The sequence below is a fragment of the Equus quagga genome, chromosome 3 (genome assembly GCF_021613505.1).
Source record: "Equus quagga isolate Etosha38 chromosome 3, UCLA_HA_Equagga_1.0, whole genome shotgun sequence".
Taxonomy (NCBI): Eukaryota; Metazoa; Chordata; class Mammalia; order Perissodactyla; family Equidae; genus Equus; species Equus quagga.
This window is the reverse complement of record NC_060269.1, coordinates 141,871,508-141,888,605: the sequence shown is the minus strand read 5'-3', so window position 1 is coordinate 141,888,605 and position 17,098 is coordinate 141,871,508. Positions and strand designations below refer to the sequence as shown.

At 45.6% G+C, this 17,098-nt stretch overlaps 1 protein-coding gene across 1 annotated transcript in view; it reads right to left on the bottom strand.

The window, feature by feature from the left end:
* Positions 1-17,098, bottom strand: part of FAM184B (family with sequence similarity 184 member B) — a 126,677-nt gene that overhangs the window by 65,804 nt on the left and 43,775 nt on the right. The window contains exons 2-5 of the mRNA XM_046656022.1: positions 3,417-4,169; positions 2,487-2,622; positions 1,161-1,300; positions 406-612 (exon numbers count right to left, since the gene is read on the bottom strand). Of these exons, the coding sequence (XP_046511978.1) occupies positions 406-612; positions 1,161-1,300; positions 2,487-2,622; positions 3,417-4,169 (1,236 nt within the window). The remainder of the gene's footprint in view (positions 1-405; positions 613-1,160; positions 1,301-2,486; positions 2,623-3,416; positions 4,170-17,098) is intronic.

Here is a 17,098-nt window from a genome sequence, read left to right as displayed (position 1 = left end):
GAATTTCCCTCGGAGGGGCCCAGGTTAAATAACTTGCTGTGGTCACAAAGCTACAGGGTGGTGGCGTTGGGGTTTGAATCCAGGCAGTCTGCCAAGCCTTAGTGTTTGCTTCATGTTATTTCTCTCTGTTTTTGCTAAGGGGAGTTGAATTTCCCTAAGTTAAATGCTCATCTGACACAATTCCACCCCATGCCAACAACTGTAACCCCTATTGTCTTGCAGTCTAAGGGGTGTCCCCGTCTCCTCCCAAAGATCCTGAGGTCCCTTTGGTCAGAGAACTGGCTTAGATCTGTACACAGCAGGAGCTCAGTACATGTTTGAGGAAGGAAAGAAGAAATAAAAGAGGAAAGGAGGGAGGTAGAAGAAACGAAAAAGAAACAGGACAGTGTCTAGAGGGGATCTCACCTTCTGCAGCTTCTTCCTTTCGGCCTCCACCGACGAGCGAACTGATCTGACCTCCACCGTGTGCCTCTTTACCAAGTCTTCCAGCCTCTTCACGAGCTGGTCTTTGAGGTGGTTTTTCTCCTCCTCCGTCTGATTTTTGATTCTGCGAAGGTCTTCTTCATACTGTTGCTTCATGTATTCCATCTCAATACTTGCCTCTTTCTTGGTCTATAAAAAGAAAAAGGGCCTGTGAGGCTGCCAGGGTGGGAGAAGAGAAGGGAATCGGCCACTTTGCTTTTGTACAGCTTTTCCAATGTTTATATACTGATTTTACAGCTTGTATCACAAGGCGCAATAAAGCTTATAAGACTATATATTTGATATTTGTAAGAAACTTCACTTTACTCACCATCAGAAAAGGGCTTTTTGGAATAGAGTATCTATTATCTAGGATCAAATATTCCAGCCCATACTACAGTGATTTCTAAATAATGCTTTGTTTGTTTTGACTGAGAACATATATCGGGAATCCTAAGCAAGTTTCTGTTTCCCAGGAGCCAACCATGAGTTGGGAGAAATCTGCTACATTCTCGGTCTCTTAGTTTCAAACGACAGGAAGTTGGCTGGAACTTCACACCCACATATCCATCCCCAAAACCATGGGACGTGCTGCTTCCAAGCAGATTCCTCCTAGTTTGGGACTGGCCTCTACCTGAAGCTCTTTCCAGGAAAGCCTCCTGTGACTCCTCCACCCCCAGGGCTGGGTCAGACACTACCTGTGTATCTGTGCCTCCTTTTGTGCATGGACACTCCTTGGGAAAGTTCTGGTCCTGCTGAGGATGCGGACTGCGAGCTTCCAAATCATTCGCTTTCCCTAGGACTTCATTCTCTGAAACCAGCTCCGTCTTCAAGTCATCTGAAGCATAAGTTTCAACCTCATTTGGAGTACCCTTGGCCTTGGCCTTCTGCAGTTGGGTCCCTATTCTGCTCTTCAACTATTTTGCCCACCGCTCCCCTATGTAATCCCTGCTCCATGACCTTCTGGCCCTCAAGCATGGCCCTCACGCCATCTTTGCTCAAGCAGCATCCTGAGTTCAAATAGTTGCCATGTTCTTCCTTCTTAAACTAGTCATCTTCAGATTTTTCTGACTGTGCTTTCCATAGGTTAAAAAAAGTTGACCACATTCCTGAAAATATGTGCATTCAAAGAATTTAAATTTAAAGAAATTTAAAGGATAGGACAAAAAAATAAATATAACTAGAATTGCTCAGTTTCTTCCTATATTCCCTGAGGTACTTCTGCCCTACTTTTGAGACCACTGCTCTAAGCCCTCCAGACACTTCTGGTTCCAACTCAAACCTCTCCTCCTCTTCACCTTTCCAGCCCACAGTTATTTCTTTGTTCCAGGACAGTTCATTCCCCTCCTGCCTGGGCCATGCCCATGGTACCAAAGCATGCCGTGGGCTGTACTGTAACTGTCCCGTAAGCTCCCTGAAGGCAGAGCTCATGTTTTGTGGCTTTGTATATCTCCTAGGGTCAAGCCGATCACATTGTAGGTATTTAAGAACTTTCTGATGAGGGAGCCTAGTGGAAGGCAATTTGGAGTCAGATATTCTGAGATACAAACATCAGCTCCATCATCAAACAGTTGTCTGGCCTTCAGTAGCCACTTACCCTTGCTCAGCCTCATTTCTTCATCTGTAACATGGGATACTGACACCTATTGCACAAAATTATCGGGAAGACCCAATACGTCACTATGTGAAATGATGTTAAAAGTATAAAGCATTGTCTAAGTGTGGGGAAAAGCCAGTGCTGAGCAGTTTGGGCCCTGTGGTGGGCCTGGTGGGGAAATATTTGGGGGCAAGGGGTCCTTTTGCATCCTGCCTTTTAGATATCTGGCCTGTGGCAGCTCTAGGCGTCGGCTCACCTGTGTCCTGCATGGATTAGATTTTCCCACCAGGTGGGTCCCAGGTGGGTCAGATCTAACAGCCCTGCCCCTCCACTCTGCTCCCTCAACAGTCTCAAGGCTGCAAGCAGTGCCAGGCTAACCTGGCAGCTAACCTCCCATCTGTAAGGAAATCGTTCCAAGGCACCTCACCGGTTTTCTGCGTCACATGACACTCCTGCAGCATCAGTCTATCTTTGGCAACAGCCAGCTTCTCCCCAAGTTTTTTCGCAGTGCTTTTCAACTCCAAATTCTCCTGTCGAGCCTCCTTGAGCTGTACGTCCAGGTCCTAAACAGACAGAGAGGGTCTCATTTCTCTGGTTACAGTTCTGTGTAGAGACATCCTACGTACACAGACTCGACATCAGATCTGAAAGGTAGGTGAGTGCATAGCACAAGCCTTTAGTCTCTGGAATTCAGTGGCTCAGAATCATCAAATCCTTACTCATCCTGATTGGCTTTGTGACCTTAGGCAAGTTATTTAACCTTTCTATAGTGAGGATTAAATGAGATAAAGTATCTGAGACAGAAAAAATGCTCAGGAAGTCTTAGGAATATTAGTTGCTGCTGCTTTCAGAGATGGGGCTCTGTGAGTCTGTGGGGCTCATGTAACTGACTTGTCATTACGTAGCATTGACTTGTCATTGTCGTGGTCTGGCTCTCCACGAACAAAAAGTCCCAATGATTTTTGGAGAGGCAACTTGTTATGGAACGAGCAGGGGCTTTAGAATTAGGCTGACCTGAGTTCAAAAACTTATTAGCTGTGTGCCCAGCTAGGCCAGTCCTTAAGCCTCCCAGTTTTAGTCTCATCTTCTCATCTGCAAGCTGGAAGTCTCTAAGCTCTCTGGGGTCAGGGACCAAGTCTAGCTCACTTTATGTCTCCTGCCCATAGCCCTAGACTGGCACACAGTAGGTGTTCAATAAATATTTGCTGAATGAATGGAGTTGAACTCAATGGTGATAGTAACACTCACTTCGTTGGAAGTCAAGTGCTTCGTACAGTGCCTGACACTTAGTAGGTTTTCAAAATTAGGGGCCAAGCTTACGATCCCATTTGAAACGCAGCAAGAGATCTTGCTTTACCTGAATCCTTTCCTTCAGCTTCTGAGCATACTTCTTCAGGTCACTTATCTTGCGGCCTCTGTGCTCCAGGTCCCCCTCCAGCTTCCTGACCTGGGCTTGCAGGGCGGACTCCTGGACCTGGAAGTTCTTGCGGAGGTCGGTCTCCTTCTCCTGCCACTGCCACAGAGCCTCACTCACTGACTGCTGCATGGCCTGCCGGATGGCCTCATTTTCCCGCTCGTAAGTGGCCTGCAGCTCCTCGGCCTTCTGGGCATAGTCCTTGCTCAGCTGCTGGTTCTCCACTCGCAGCCTCTCCACCTCCTGCAGGACCTCCCGCATCTCGGGGCCGTGGCCCGGCTCTGCCTTTGGGTCAGGGCTGTCCTGGGAAAGCCGGCCCCACTGGGGCACCTCGTGGCTCGTCAGGTGCCGGAGCCTCTTCTCATAGTCAGCCTTGAGCTCCAGCATCTCCTTGGAGAGGGTGAGGACCCTCTCGGCGTGCTCTGCCTCCACCCTCAGCTCCCTCTCCTTGGTCTCCAGCCTGCATGTGGCCGACTGGGCCAGCGCCTCCTGCGTCAGCCTCTTCTGCAGCTCCAGGGCGCTCTCCAGGGTCTGAATGCGCTGGAGCAGGGCCTCCTCATTTGCGCGGCCCTGTTCCTGCAGGAGCCTGGCCTTGGTCTCTGCCACTGCATTCTGGAGCTCCTCCTGGTGGGCTTCCCGCAGTGCCTCCATGCTGGCCTCGGCCTCATCCTGGCGAGTGTTCAGGGTATAAATCACCTGCAGGAAAAGCCACGGAGTCTATTTAGTGCGAGGAGTGTGGGTGTGTGTGAGGGGTGACATGACCAGAGATGCTTCTCCTCCATGGGGGGATCTTAGGCTAATCCTGACAGGCAACATCTGAGAAAAGGATTTGTGAGAAGTGACTTATTAGGAATTGTCCCTAGGAGAAACCAGTAAGGGAGCAGGGAAGTTGGACAGGGAAGTGGCAGCCAGAAAGCAAGGAGGTGATAAGCATAAAGGGCCATGGAGGGTCTCTGGGCGGAGTTCCAGAGGGGACCTCTGGAGTGCCACAGGAATCCAGTGAAGGATTTAAAGCTCTCATTTGTTCATAAGAACACTTCGGGATGCAAAAAACAAACAAAAACCAATGAAACACTAGAAAATAGAACTCAGCAATATAATAAAAGGATTATACACCATGACCAAGTGGGAGTGCAAAGTTGATTTACCATCTGAAAATCAGTTAATGTAATAGCCCACATGAATAGAATAAAGGACAATAGAATGGAACAAATGAAAAAAGCCACACAATTGTCTCAATAGACACAAGACATGCATTTGACAAAATCCAACACCTCTTCATGATAAAAACACTCAACAACCAGAAATAGAAGGAAACTTCCTCAACTTGATAAACAACATCCGTGAAGAATCCACAGCTAAGGCAGACTCCATGGTAGAAGACTGACTGATTGTCCGTAGCTTCAGGAAGCAGACAGGGACGCTTTGTTGCTGTGTGGTGAAGGAAGGTGAATGGGGGAAGGCAGGAGCACAGGGGTGCCCAGGAATCAGGAACGACTCCCAGGTTTCCAGCTTGAACGACAGGTAGATGTTTACAGAATGGAAAAGACTGTAGGTAGAACAGGTGTGGGGAAGAAAATCAAGAATTCCATTCTGGACAGATTAAATTTGATATGCCTATAGATAGTCTTGTGGAAATGGCACCAAGGCAAATAGAGAAATGTCTGGAGCTCAGAGGAGGAAGCTTGAGCTAGAGATGAAGGGGATATGGAATCAGGATAGCTTTGTCGTTGCTGTGTTTGATTGACAAGAGATTCCAAAGCATGTGTGTATGATGATGGGAATGACTCCCTGGAGGATCCAGAAGGGGAAGTCCCAAGAATGAGAAGAGATAATAAAGGGTCAAAAGTCCCTGAGAACGGTAGCACACAGACATTGGTTTTGAGAACAGGGAAGACATGTCCTCCATGGGAAGGAATAGGTGTGTGGAACTTTTGACAAGAGGAGGGAGCTCTCACCTTGCAGAGGTGAGAAGGTGGCTTCTCCATTCTCAGTGAGGTCAGAGGTAAGGTCATTAACTGACAGTGCGCTGAACTGGAGCACAAAAAGGAAGCATGGGAGGTTTGCAGCATGGGAAGGTGTGAACTAGTTTTGGGGAAGGGGAAAGTGAACTGCCTAAGTTGCAAGGCAGTATTGAAGGCTGTGTTTATGAAGTTACAGTTGTCTGCTTTGTTCTGAGATTTTCTTCAGCCTTGTTCAGCTGAGTGAGTTCAGGGAAGGAGAGGAAGGATGGACGGGTTATTTCAGGCTAAGGTGTTACTTGGTGAGCATGACAAAAGGAGAGAAAGAAGGTTGTTGAGGTATTTTCAAGAGCTGACAAGCTGGAAGAATGGGGCAGAGGCCATTTTTGGTGATGACAGGTCAAGGATGTGGCAAAGGGAGTGTGTGGCTGAGGTGGAGTGGAGGACAAGATCACTGGAGAGTGGGGATCAAGAGATTAAGAAATCAAGGGACTGGGTGAGCCCCCACATGGATGCTGAACTCACTGAGAATGGTTTAAGAGAAGCTGGCCTGGTGAAAATGACCGGGAGCCAGTGCCAAGCACTCCATCGGCTCCCTTGGGTCTTTAAGATAAGAAACTTTCTTCTTAAAAACTTCCACCACACAGTTTCACACTTATTTACCTTTAACCTTGGTAGGTTGCTAGCTTTTCCTTGTTCACAAGTCTTGTCTACTGAACTACACTATAATTTCATCGTTAGTTTCCTCCTACTTAAAAAGACTTCACCTATGGTTTTCAGACTATTCCTTGTAGTCCTGAGCTCCTTGGTGAAACTAAGGGCCATTGCAGGGAACCTAGTGGAGGCTAAGCAGGTAGGGACCCCTCTTCAACCAGACAAGAACAGTTTTTACACTGGGGCTACCTTACCATCTAGTTTGGAAAAATCCAAAAGGTTTCCATTGCTTTAAAAAAGTCAAAAACCAGGGGCTTAGATAACTATGAAATAGAGTAGACCAATTAGAAACATTATATGAGAGGAAGTTTTGGGTAACTCTGTGTGTGTGTGCACGTAATTACAAAACAATTGTTGAAGAAGGCCAAATGGCACCACTAGAGGTGACACATATAATAGATTTAACAATGGTTTACCTGGAGACCACAAGACTTGGAGAAAGAGTAACCATATACCCAGAAAGCAGCATAACAACTTATTTTTCATTGTCTACATGTGACATAGCTATTGCTTTGTTGTCCGTCTCCCTCATTAGAATGTAAGCTCCATGGGAGAGGAGGTTGGTCTTCTTGGTTCATCACTATTCATCCCCATTGCCTGGCTCAAGGTGGACACTCTAAAAATATTTCTTAAGTGGATGAACAATTGAAGGAATCAGGGCTCTGTCTTGAAGGACGTAGTTGTAAAGGTGTGAGATGAGCTTGACATCTTGTAAAGCCTTGGAAAAAGAAGCACCACCTTGAGAATCATGAATCCAACACTCTCTGATGTCAAGGACAAGGGACGGAAGTCCCTTCACCCTTCCGGGAAGACAATGAAATAAAGCTGCTCCCTCCACAACTCTTCCCTCTCATCATCTGTGCACAAGATTTGGCCACTTAAGGTGGTTTCTATGGCTTCTAGTGGCTTCTATTAAAGAGGGTATCTGAGGTAAGTGAATGTTGAAACTGGTATTCCACTGGCAGTAATTATGTTAATAGTAAGTACCACTTTTTAAGAGTTTACTGTGTACCTAGCACAGGGCTGGATGCTGTATACACATGCATAATCTCAGAAAATCTTATGACAACCCTGCAAAGTTGGTATTTTTCTCTCCATTCTAAGAATGGAAAATTGAGATTCAGAGAAGTTAAGTAACTTTCGTAAGGTTACAAGAGATGAGAAGATTTGACTAACTCGAAGCACATGCTCACAGTGCGGTACTGCACTGCATCTCACCGTCCCATTCAAGCACTTACTCATTTATGCATTTACTACCTATCTCAGATGTGCTGGGCTCTGTGCTGGGCGCTAGGGATACATGCCGGTCAACAGAAGTTGTGAAGGTAATTGAAGTTGTGACCTCAAAAACACTGTAATTCAGTGGGAGGGTCAGACAAGAATATGGAACGTTTCAATGCACTGGGATAAGTGCTATGAGACAGATAAGCACCAATTACTATGGAAACACAGAAGAAGGGTCTAATAGGAAAGAACACTTCCCAGAAAAACTGAGCCTTGCCTCCTCGTCCTTGACCAGTGCCCTTTTACATGTCAACCTCCGCGTGGGCAAGAACAACTTCTTTGTGTTGTCTCATAGCACTTGGTATGAAGTTGAGCACACAACAGGTTCATAGTAAGTATTGCAGTGCTGGTGCAGGTCATCAAGGATCCATGCTTTCTTTCCACAGAGTTGCTGCAGGGGAACAGCCACCAAGCAGAGACCACGTATCCTAGCCCCCTTGCATCTAGGTGGGACCGTATGACTAGTGATTGCCAATGGAATGTGACCAGAGGTGGTGATCTGGGTCATCTTGGGACCAATGCTGGGGTTCAGATTAAGAGGTCAAGAATGGGGCACATCTTTTCCACAGTCTCTTTTTCCATCTGCAAACTTAACGGACAGGACTCAGAGGCCTTAGATGAAGATGGAGTGCAAGACGGAAAGCGCCTGGGTCCTCAACGAACGAGTACAAGGCCACTGGCCCACCAGCACTGGCATTGATCTTTACACCAATAAGAAATAAACTATCATATTGAGCCTCTGCAGTCTTGGCACTGATTTGTTACAGCAGCTACCATTACCCTAGGAGAACTCACAGGACTTAGCATATAATCATACACGTTGTTGTTAGTACCGTGGAGTCGATTCTGACTCCTAGGGACCCTGTGTACAGCAGAGCTGAACACTGCCTGGTCTTTTTGCTCCATCCTTTCAGCATCACAGCAACAGGCAGCCACCACAGTGTGACAACCACCAGATGGGTAGTGTGGTTCCCTGACTGGAAATGAACCTGGCCGGCAGTGATGAGAGCACAGAATCTTAACCACTAGACCACTAGGGCTGGCTAGTCATACTCATGGCTATGATTAATTACAAAGCCAAAGCCGTTAGTTACAAAACAAAATCAGCAAAGCAAAAATATGCATAGGGTGAAGTCTGGAGGAAACTAGGTGCAAGCTTCCAAGAGTCCTCTCCCTGTGGAGTCTTCCCCCTGTGGAGTCACACAGGACTTGCTTGATTTCTGCAGCAAGAAGTTGTGAAATACTGTCTACCAAAGGAGATCCTTAAAGACTTAGCACCCAAGGTTTTTACTAGGGGCTAGTCAGGTAGGCAACTTCTACCTGGCATTACCAAAATTCCAGACTCCCAGAAGGAAAGCAGGTGCTCAGCATCAATCACACTGTTTGCACAAACAGCTTATGCCTAGTGAGTCAGTCTTATCAGTCTGGGTGGTGAGGACCCTCTAGAAATCCAAGTTCCCAGATGCCAGCTGAGGGTCAGTTTTGCAAGCATGCCATTCTAGGGATAAGCAGTCTCAGCCCGCTATATGAACACTTTTTGCACACCTGCCACCCCAAATGATAAAAAGAGACTGATTTTTCCCTCCGATAGAGTCAAGCTTGTGCCATAAGCAAATCTTAACGTTAATGGGGTTTTCTCATGGAAAAGAACAAAACATCCTTGAAAAGCTTATTCCACGAAATTTGGCATTGGTGATTCCACTACGGATAAAATAAAGTACTGATGTAGCTGGTGATCTTGGGGAATTGGGGTCCTACGTTCACCTACACTTGTAGAACAGAAAATTTAGTTGAAGATCCAATATATTCTGATGCCACAAAAGCACTCAACGAAGAAAGGACCCGAATGCTGTGCCCCTTTGAGTAAGAACTGTTGTTCCCTGGATCAGGGACTTAAGGGTTTCAGCTATGTCCAGCATTTACTTATGTGAGTCTGCCCTGTCGTGTGAAAGTCCTCCCCATGTGCACACCTTCAAATTAACACAAGACCAGATTTCAGGCTGGAGGCAGCAGAGAGGATCTCACATCGCGGGCACACAATGCCTGAGGGCACTTGGGCACGTGCACATTTACTCATGATGTCGTGCAATTAAAGTCCCAAAAGAATCCCCACCCAGGACCTGGCCGAACCGTTCTGTGAGGCTGAGATCTGGTCACACAGCTCCCGGCCTTCTAGGAGTGCCAGGCCCACCCCTCTTTCACCTGACCCCCTTCCCTAGAGGGACAGTGTGTGCATAAACAAGAAAGGATGCTCTGTTATATCGTATTTCATATCATATTCCTCGCCCTATTTTATACACATACGCATTCATCTGCGTCATGATTCTTTTTTTAACTTAGCAATAGATCTTGGAGGTCATACCATTTCTCACATAAAGAAATTCCTCCTTTTTATTTTTGGCTGCTTCATATGCCACTGTCTGGATGTGCTATACTTTATTTCTCTATTCCCTACCTTATGATAGACACTAAGTCGTTTCTCTGTAGAAGATTATCAATATGTTTCTCATTTCAATGTTATTAAGTAAAATTTTCTTTACTCTTTTTTTCCATTCCCACCTGTAAACTTGAGGTCTGCTCTCTGCTTATTAATGCAACTAAAGAAATTCCAGAGCTTGGCCTTAAAAAATTCAAGTCCTCATAATTAATACAGAACCCTAGGAAACAGATGAAAGAGGTGTGGCCTCTCCCTGTGGAAGGAGGGAGAGATGACATTTTGTGTCCTAAAACTAATCTGAGGAATTTTGAGAACATTCAGAAGCATCAAACTTGTCTTCCTTCTCAACATGGAGACGTTTGTGAGTGTTCATACCTGTGACCTTGACAAGGGCACCCCCGGGCCCACGCTGCTGCGACATCTTGCCTAATCTCAAGACATGCTCTTCTTTTTCCACCCTCTCCACTTTCTTGCTCTCACAAACTTGCTCTCTGAGCGTGACCTCTCTTTCTTCTCCTAGTCCAATAATTTCTTTTCATCTCAATTCCCCTCCTTTTAAGCCTAGACTCTACATCCAATCATTTCAACTATTTTCTTAATGACATCTTTAAATCCCCTGCCCACTCATCTTTAGCCTCACATCCTTGGTATTAACACCAGACCAACGGAACCACCTCAGCTCTTGTCAGATACTACTAACCTGTACTTGAGATTTCCAACCTCATCTGCGCTCTCCATGCTGATTCCATTTAATTGGTTTGTCTTGTAATAATTCCCTATTCCTTTTCCGCATAGAAGCTATTTCAATTCTCTACCACGTTTCTTAGGGCTGCAACTCTAATTCCTGGATCACTCATGCTCACCTAGCATATGGTGTTGTCTCTTGCTTTTTTTGTCATTATTTTGCTGAGGAAGAGTCCCCCTGAGCTAACACCTGTTGCCAATCTTCCTCTATTTTGTATGTGAGCTGCTGCCACAGCATGGCCACTGACAGACGAGTGGTATAGGTCCACAACTGGGAACCCCGGCCACTGAAGTGGAACACACTGAACTTAACCACTGGTGACCGGGGCTGGCCCTGTTGTCTCCTGCTTTTTGAAGGAGGAATGACTGAGAGCTTGGGCTCCAGAGCCAGCCAGCCTGGGTTGGAGACGCAGCTTCACTGCCTCCTGTCTGGAGCTCAGTTTCTTAACAGTAAAACGAGATTGACAATAGCATCTTCCCCCTAGGGCTGCATGGAGGGCTATGTGAGATAATGCATAGAAACACCAGCTATCCAATAACTACATAATGAATGTTACCTGCTCTCCAGAGAAAAAAAGACTCAGACTCTTATGTGTGGCCTGAGAAAAAGCCAGAGTAGCTGGTAATATTTAGCGCGGTGTTGGGAGCAGCAGCAGACTGGTGTGGTTAAGGAAAGGATGGAAGGTGAGGAAGGGAGTATGGAGGTGTGTCACTCTTCCCCAAACCACTCCTGAAAGGAAGAGGGATAGAGCAGGAAGATGACTAGATCAGCAAACAGGATCATGGGGGTGGGGGGCGTGCAATAGGGAAAAGCTGATGAGAAGAATCGGGAAGAAAGGAAAAGATGGAAGAGAAGGTATAACTCAAGATAAACGGGTTTTATTTGGAACAACTGGGGAAAAGTATAAGAAATTTTCCCTCCTATATAGTGTCCCTTAGCTCCCTACAGATAATAGAAACTTATCACATTCATCTGTCTCCCAGTGCACTTTGGACCATTTGGTTGTTATGGCCCTTTCATGTCACATCATGGACACTTAGATGCTAGATGTTGAACTAAAATGTGAGCGTCATAAGAGTAGACACTTCATCCTATATATTTTGTGGTTTCCTATGCACCCAGCATGATGCCTGGCCTGATTCAGATGCTCAGTGTGTTTACTGCTAGATTGAAGAAGGACTTTGTAAGGGGTGGTGAGAGTTTGAAAGAATAGGATTCCAGAAGAGAGATCTGCAGGAGCAGAGGCCCTGAAGTGGGAACGTACATGAAGCAGACAAGCGCAACAATTACAAGACAAGGCTTTGGAGTCCCAACTGCCTGACGGCAGATCCTATTTGCCACTGTATGGATGTATGGATCCAGATGCTATTTGCTAGCTGCATGACCTTAGGCATGCTATATAATCTCACCGGGCCTCAGTTTCCTCATTAGTACGACGAGGAGAATAAAGTTCCTGCTTTTCTACAGTTATTGAAGGATTAAATGAGATAATGCTGTGAGGCATGTAGCATGGTCCCTGGCTCACAACAAGCACCTGATGAGACCCGGCTGTTTCTAGTATGGTTGTCCATGGGGCGCTTTAAGCCCGATGGAGACTTCTGCGGCAATGGCACTTCTCTCAAGGAAGGCAGTATGGCAGGACCAATGGAGCTGGGGTCCTCTGGAGTGAGAGAGACTTAGATTTAACTTCCTTGTGGCAGAGATTGCTGGTGTGCCCACTGTCTATTTCTCTCCTTCATCCCTAGAAATAGAACCCCTAACTTTTCCATGGGCACGTTGCCACATTTCTCAGCCTCCCTTCCAGTGCAGAGTGGCCATGTACCAAGTTCTGCCCAGCTGGATATAAGTAGACATGCCCTTACTTCTTCCAGGATGAGTCTTCTATTTTTGAGCAGTCATCTCGGACCACGAAGTGGATGCCAGTGGCTCAGGTCGGCAGAACAATGGACTAAGAGGAGCCAGGGTTTCCGACACAGTAGAAGGCCATGCCACCCTGGACTGATTCCAACTGGACTGCATTTGGGTGTTCTGACACTCACAGACAAACCTAATTCTGATATATACTTTCCAACGCTTATCTTTTTTAAATTGTCAAGTTATTTCACTTCTCACAGGCTCAGTGTTCTTGCCTGTGAAACAGAGATAACGCAGACCTTTTTTTTTTGCGGATCAAACAGGATTACATCTCTTAGGGGTCTGGCACATAATAGGGATTCATTAAATGTCTCTTCTCACACTATGCCTCAAAAGGAAATGTCTCCTGTTTTTGGAGACACAATCTGCTCCCTCCGTCCTCAGTGTCTGAAATATTTGAGCAGATTCTGAGTAGACCCACCCTTCCCCTGGGTTTGGTGCCTACAGGTCACTTGGTCACCCTTCTCCTGCCACCCACTTGCTTTCTTTCACTTACCGCCTACTCAACTGAAACATCAAAGCGACTGGCCCAAGCCTCCTTGATAAATCCACCTCCTCAGGAGGAGGCCGCTTGCAGAATCCATCAAGGGACATGAATCATTCAGCAGCCAAGAGAAAAACTGAGCAAGTCAGACATCTTCCCAAGGGTTTAGAAATCCACTGCTAATGGTTTGATTTCAGAAAAACTTTCAGCTGAGAGCTTGTTAGGGTCTTAGAGGTTAAGCACTGTAGGTTTAACAAAGCTATAATTAACGGATTCCGAACATAAGATCCTGAGGAAAGTTTCCATCAAGTCTGGCAGCAGGAGTCAGAAGTGAAATGGAAAGGAACAAAGGAAATCCTATTTGCTGATGGCCAGAGTATAAGCTCTGCTGGGCCAGGTAACATATATATTATTTTTCAATTAATCTTCTAACAACTCTACAAAGTGGACATTCTTATACTCATCCCTATTTTACAGACGAGAAAACTGACATTAGGTGGGGTTCACTTAACATTTGGGGTGATACAGCATGGTGCTTACCAGGAGCTTTTAGAGTCTGCTGGACCTGGATTCACACTGTTAGCTCCACCTCTTTCCAGCTGTGTGAACTTGAGTCCATTATTCAACCTCTCTGATTCTCAATCACCCCATCTATGACGTGGGGAGAGCAATGCCTACCCCATAGATTTGTTTGGTGATTAAAATGACATAATGAACCTAAAACCCTTAGCAGAGTTCCTAGGACAAACACTCAAGAAATGTTCCTGTTATTATTTTTACTATTATTAATATTAGAAAATAATGCTAAAAATAAGTAAAATAACATTAAAAAGAATGCTAACAATGAAGGATGCTTGGATTGAAATCCAAATCCTTCTGGATCCAAAATCGAAAGAAATAGAATCATAAGCTGGTTTAGAAAAAAGCTGGTAATATTCTTATTTTGCAGGGGAAGATTCACCCTAAGCTAACATCTGTTGCCAATCTTCTCCTAATTTTTTCCTCCCTTTTCTCCCCCAGAGCCCCAGAACATAGTTGTTTATAGTTGTAAGGTCTTCTAGTTCTCCTGTGAGCCACCGCCACAGCATGGCTACTGACAGACAAGTGGTGTGGTGCCACATCCAGGAACCAAACCCACGCTGCTGAAGCAGAGTGCACCAAACTTTAACCACTATGCCATCAAGGCTGGCTCTGGTAACATTCTTTCAGTCAACATTTTTGCAGCATTTACTACACACTAGGCATAGTGTTAGGCACTAGAAAAACAGAAGAAGTAAGATAATTCTGTTGAGGGGCTTAGAGGCTAACAGAATTGTATTATTTGCCCACATTTTTCCCCTTCTTTGCCATGGCCCTTCCAGTCTGTGGATGGCATTTAATTTTCCTCCCTCTTGGACTTGGTTGTATGACTTCTTTGGCCAATGGAACATGAGTGGACTTGTTGCAAACAAAGTCTTTAAATGTGTTTATGTGTTTTGGCTTCCATCTTGGGCTTCTACCATCTGACACTAGGAGAGTACACTCAGGGTGGCCATGGGTGCCAACATGAGAGACATATGGACTAGGCTGGACCCCAACCCAGAGCCTGGAGTTAGCTTGACTCAGCCAACCCCAGCAGAGAACAGCTGAACAGCAGCCAGCCTGAGCATGAAATAAGTCACTGTTGTTGTAGGCCATTGAGATTTTTACGGTTGTTTGTTACACAGCATTACTGCAGGAAAACCTGACTAATACACAAACAGAGAAAGACAAACAAGCCAACTTGTACATTTGGGGGTATTTGAGGTGGTTTGCTAGAAGTTTGCAAGGGCACAGAGAAAGGCAGAGAGAGGGAAGGATCACATTGCTCCAAGAACCCTACCCTTTCCTTGCTGAGTCATCATTAATGGATCACTCCCATCAACATACAAACATGCTGTAATTTTTTTTGAGGAAGGTTAGCTCTGAGCTAACATCTGCTGCCAATTCTTCTCTCTCTTTTTTATTTTACTTTTTGCTGAGGAAGATTGGCCCTAAGCTAACATATGTGCCCATCTTCCTCTATTTTATATGTGGGACACCTGCCACAGCATGGCTTCATAAGCACTACGTAGGTCCACAGCTGGGATCCAAACTTGAGAACCCTGGGCCGCCAAAGCAAAGTGCGTGAACTTAACCACTGTGCCACAGGGCTGGCCCCTGTGCTGTAATTTTTTTTTTTTTAAAGATTTTATTATTTCCTTTTTCTCCCCAAAGCCCCCCGGTACATAGTTGTATATTCTTCGTTGTGGGTTCTTCTAGTTGTGGTATGTGGGACGCTGCCTCAGCGTGGTCTGATGAGCAGTGCCATGTCCGCGCCCAGGATTCGAACCAACGAAACACTGGGCCGCCTGCAGCGGAGCACGCGAACTTAACCACTCGGCCACGGGGCCAGCCCGCCTGTGCTGTAATTTTTATTATTAATAAAAATCCTTCTTTTGAGCCCATGTTCCCCATTTGTCTGCACCCCTTTATAGAAAACTCTTCAAATACTTTTACACCCTTTGCCACTAATTCCTCATCTCCTCTTCTCTCTTGAACCCTTTCCAATCAGGATTTCAACCCAACCAATCCACCAAAACAGCCACTAATGACCCCCATGTTGCTAAAACAATAGCCAATTCTCACTCTTCATCTGTTTAACTTTTCAGCAGCATTTGACATAAGAATTCACTTCCTCCTCCTTGAAACATTGTCTTCCCTTTGCTTCCAGGATAAAATACCCTCCTACCGACCGCTGTTCACTCCTTCTCATCTGATTGGCTAGTTCTTCCACAGCTCCCATCGTTCAAATAGGAGCGCTCCAGAGCTTAAGCCTCAGACTGTTTCTCTCCTCTACAAACAGTCCTGTGGGAACTCATCCAATCTCACAATTTTATGTAGGCTTTGCTAGTGACTCCCAAATTTATATGTCCAGGCTAGACCTGTCACCTGAAGGTCAGACTCATTTGTCCTGTTGCTTACCAATATCTCTACTTGGATATTTAACGTGCATCTCACATTTAATTCTGTATTTTTTCTTTGAAACATGCTCTTTCCACAATATTCCCCATCTCACTTCATGGCAACTCCTTTCTTTCAGTTGCTTAGCTTGAACTTTGGAGTCAGCCAATAAGCACATGAAAAGATGCTCAATGTCAGTAATCATCAGGGAAATGCAAATCAAAACTACAATGAGATACTACTTCATACCCAGTAGGATGGTTATTACCAAAAAAACAGAGAATAAGTGTTGATGAGGATGTGGAGAAATTGGAACACTTGTGCATTGCTGATGAGAATGTAAAATGATACAGCCACTGTGGAAAATGGTATGGGGGTTCCTCAAAAAATTAAACATAGAATTACCATATGATCCAACAATTTCATTTCTGGAATTTCAATTCCAGAAGAATTGAAAGCAGGGACTTGAACAGATATTTGTACACACCTGTTGTCAGGCTGCACGCCCAGTTGGGTGAGCAGTGTGGTTAGGTTGCAGAGACACCAAAGAAAAGACCCGGAGACGGCAAACGAGACATATAGGTTTATTGGGAGTTACTCACAGGGAGGTCCAGTTGCGACTGGCTGGACAGCAACGTGCACCCAATACCACGGGTGGGGAGGGGTTTTCTTATATAGGCAGGGGACACAAAGGCTATATGCTTGCTAAGAGGCTGTCCTTGGTACGACCAGCGTTCCCAGGAACAGCAGCTTACGTGGAGGGACTCTGTGTCCTTTTAAGATGTGATGTTCTTTAAGTGAGATAAGGTTGGATCCGGGCTGGCCAGGCCCTGGATTGTTACAAATCCCAGCAGCTGGGCGTCCTGCCCAGAAGGGAGCTGAAGGACACATGGCTGCAACTGGTTTGTGGGCTCTTGCTGAGCAAGCACGGCCCAGGCCCTACACATGTTGAAAGCATTATTTACATTAACGAAAAGGTGGAAACAACCAAGTGTCCATCGACAGATGAATGGATGAACAAAATGTGGTATATACATACAATGAAATATTATTCAGATTTAAAAAGAAAGAAATTCTGACACAAGCCACAACATGGATGAACCTTGAAGACATTATGCTAAGTGA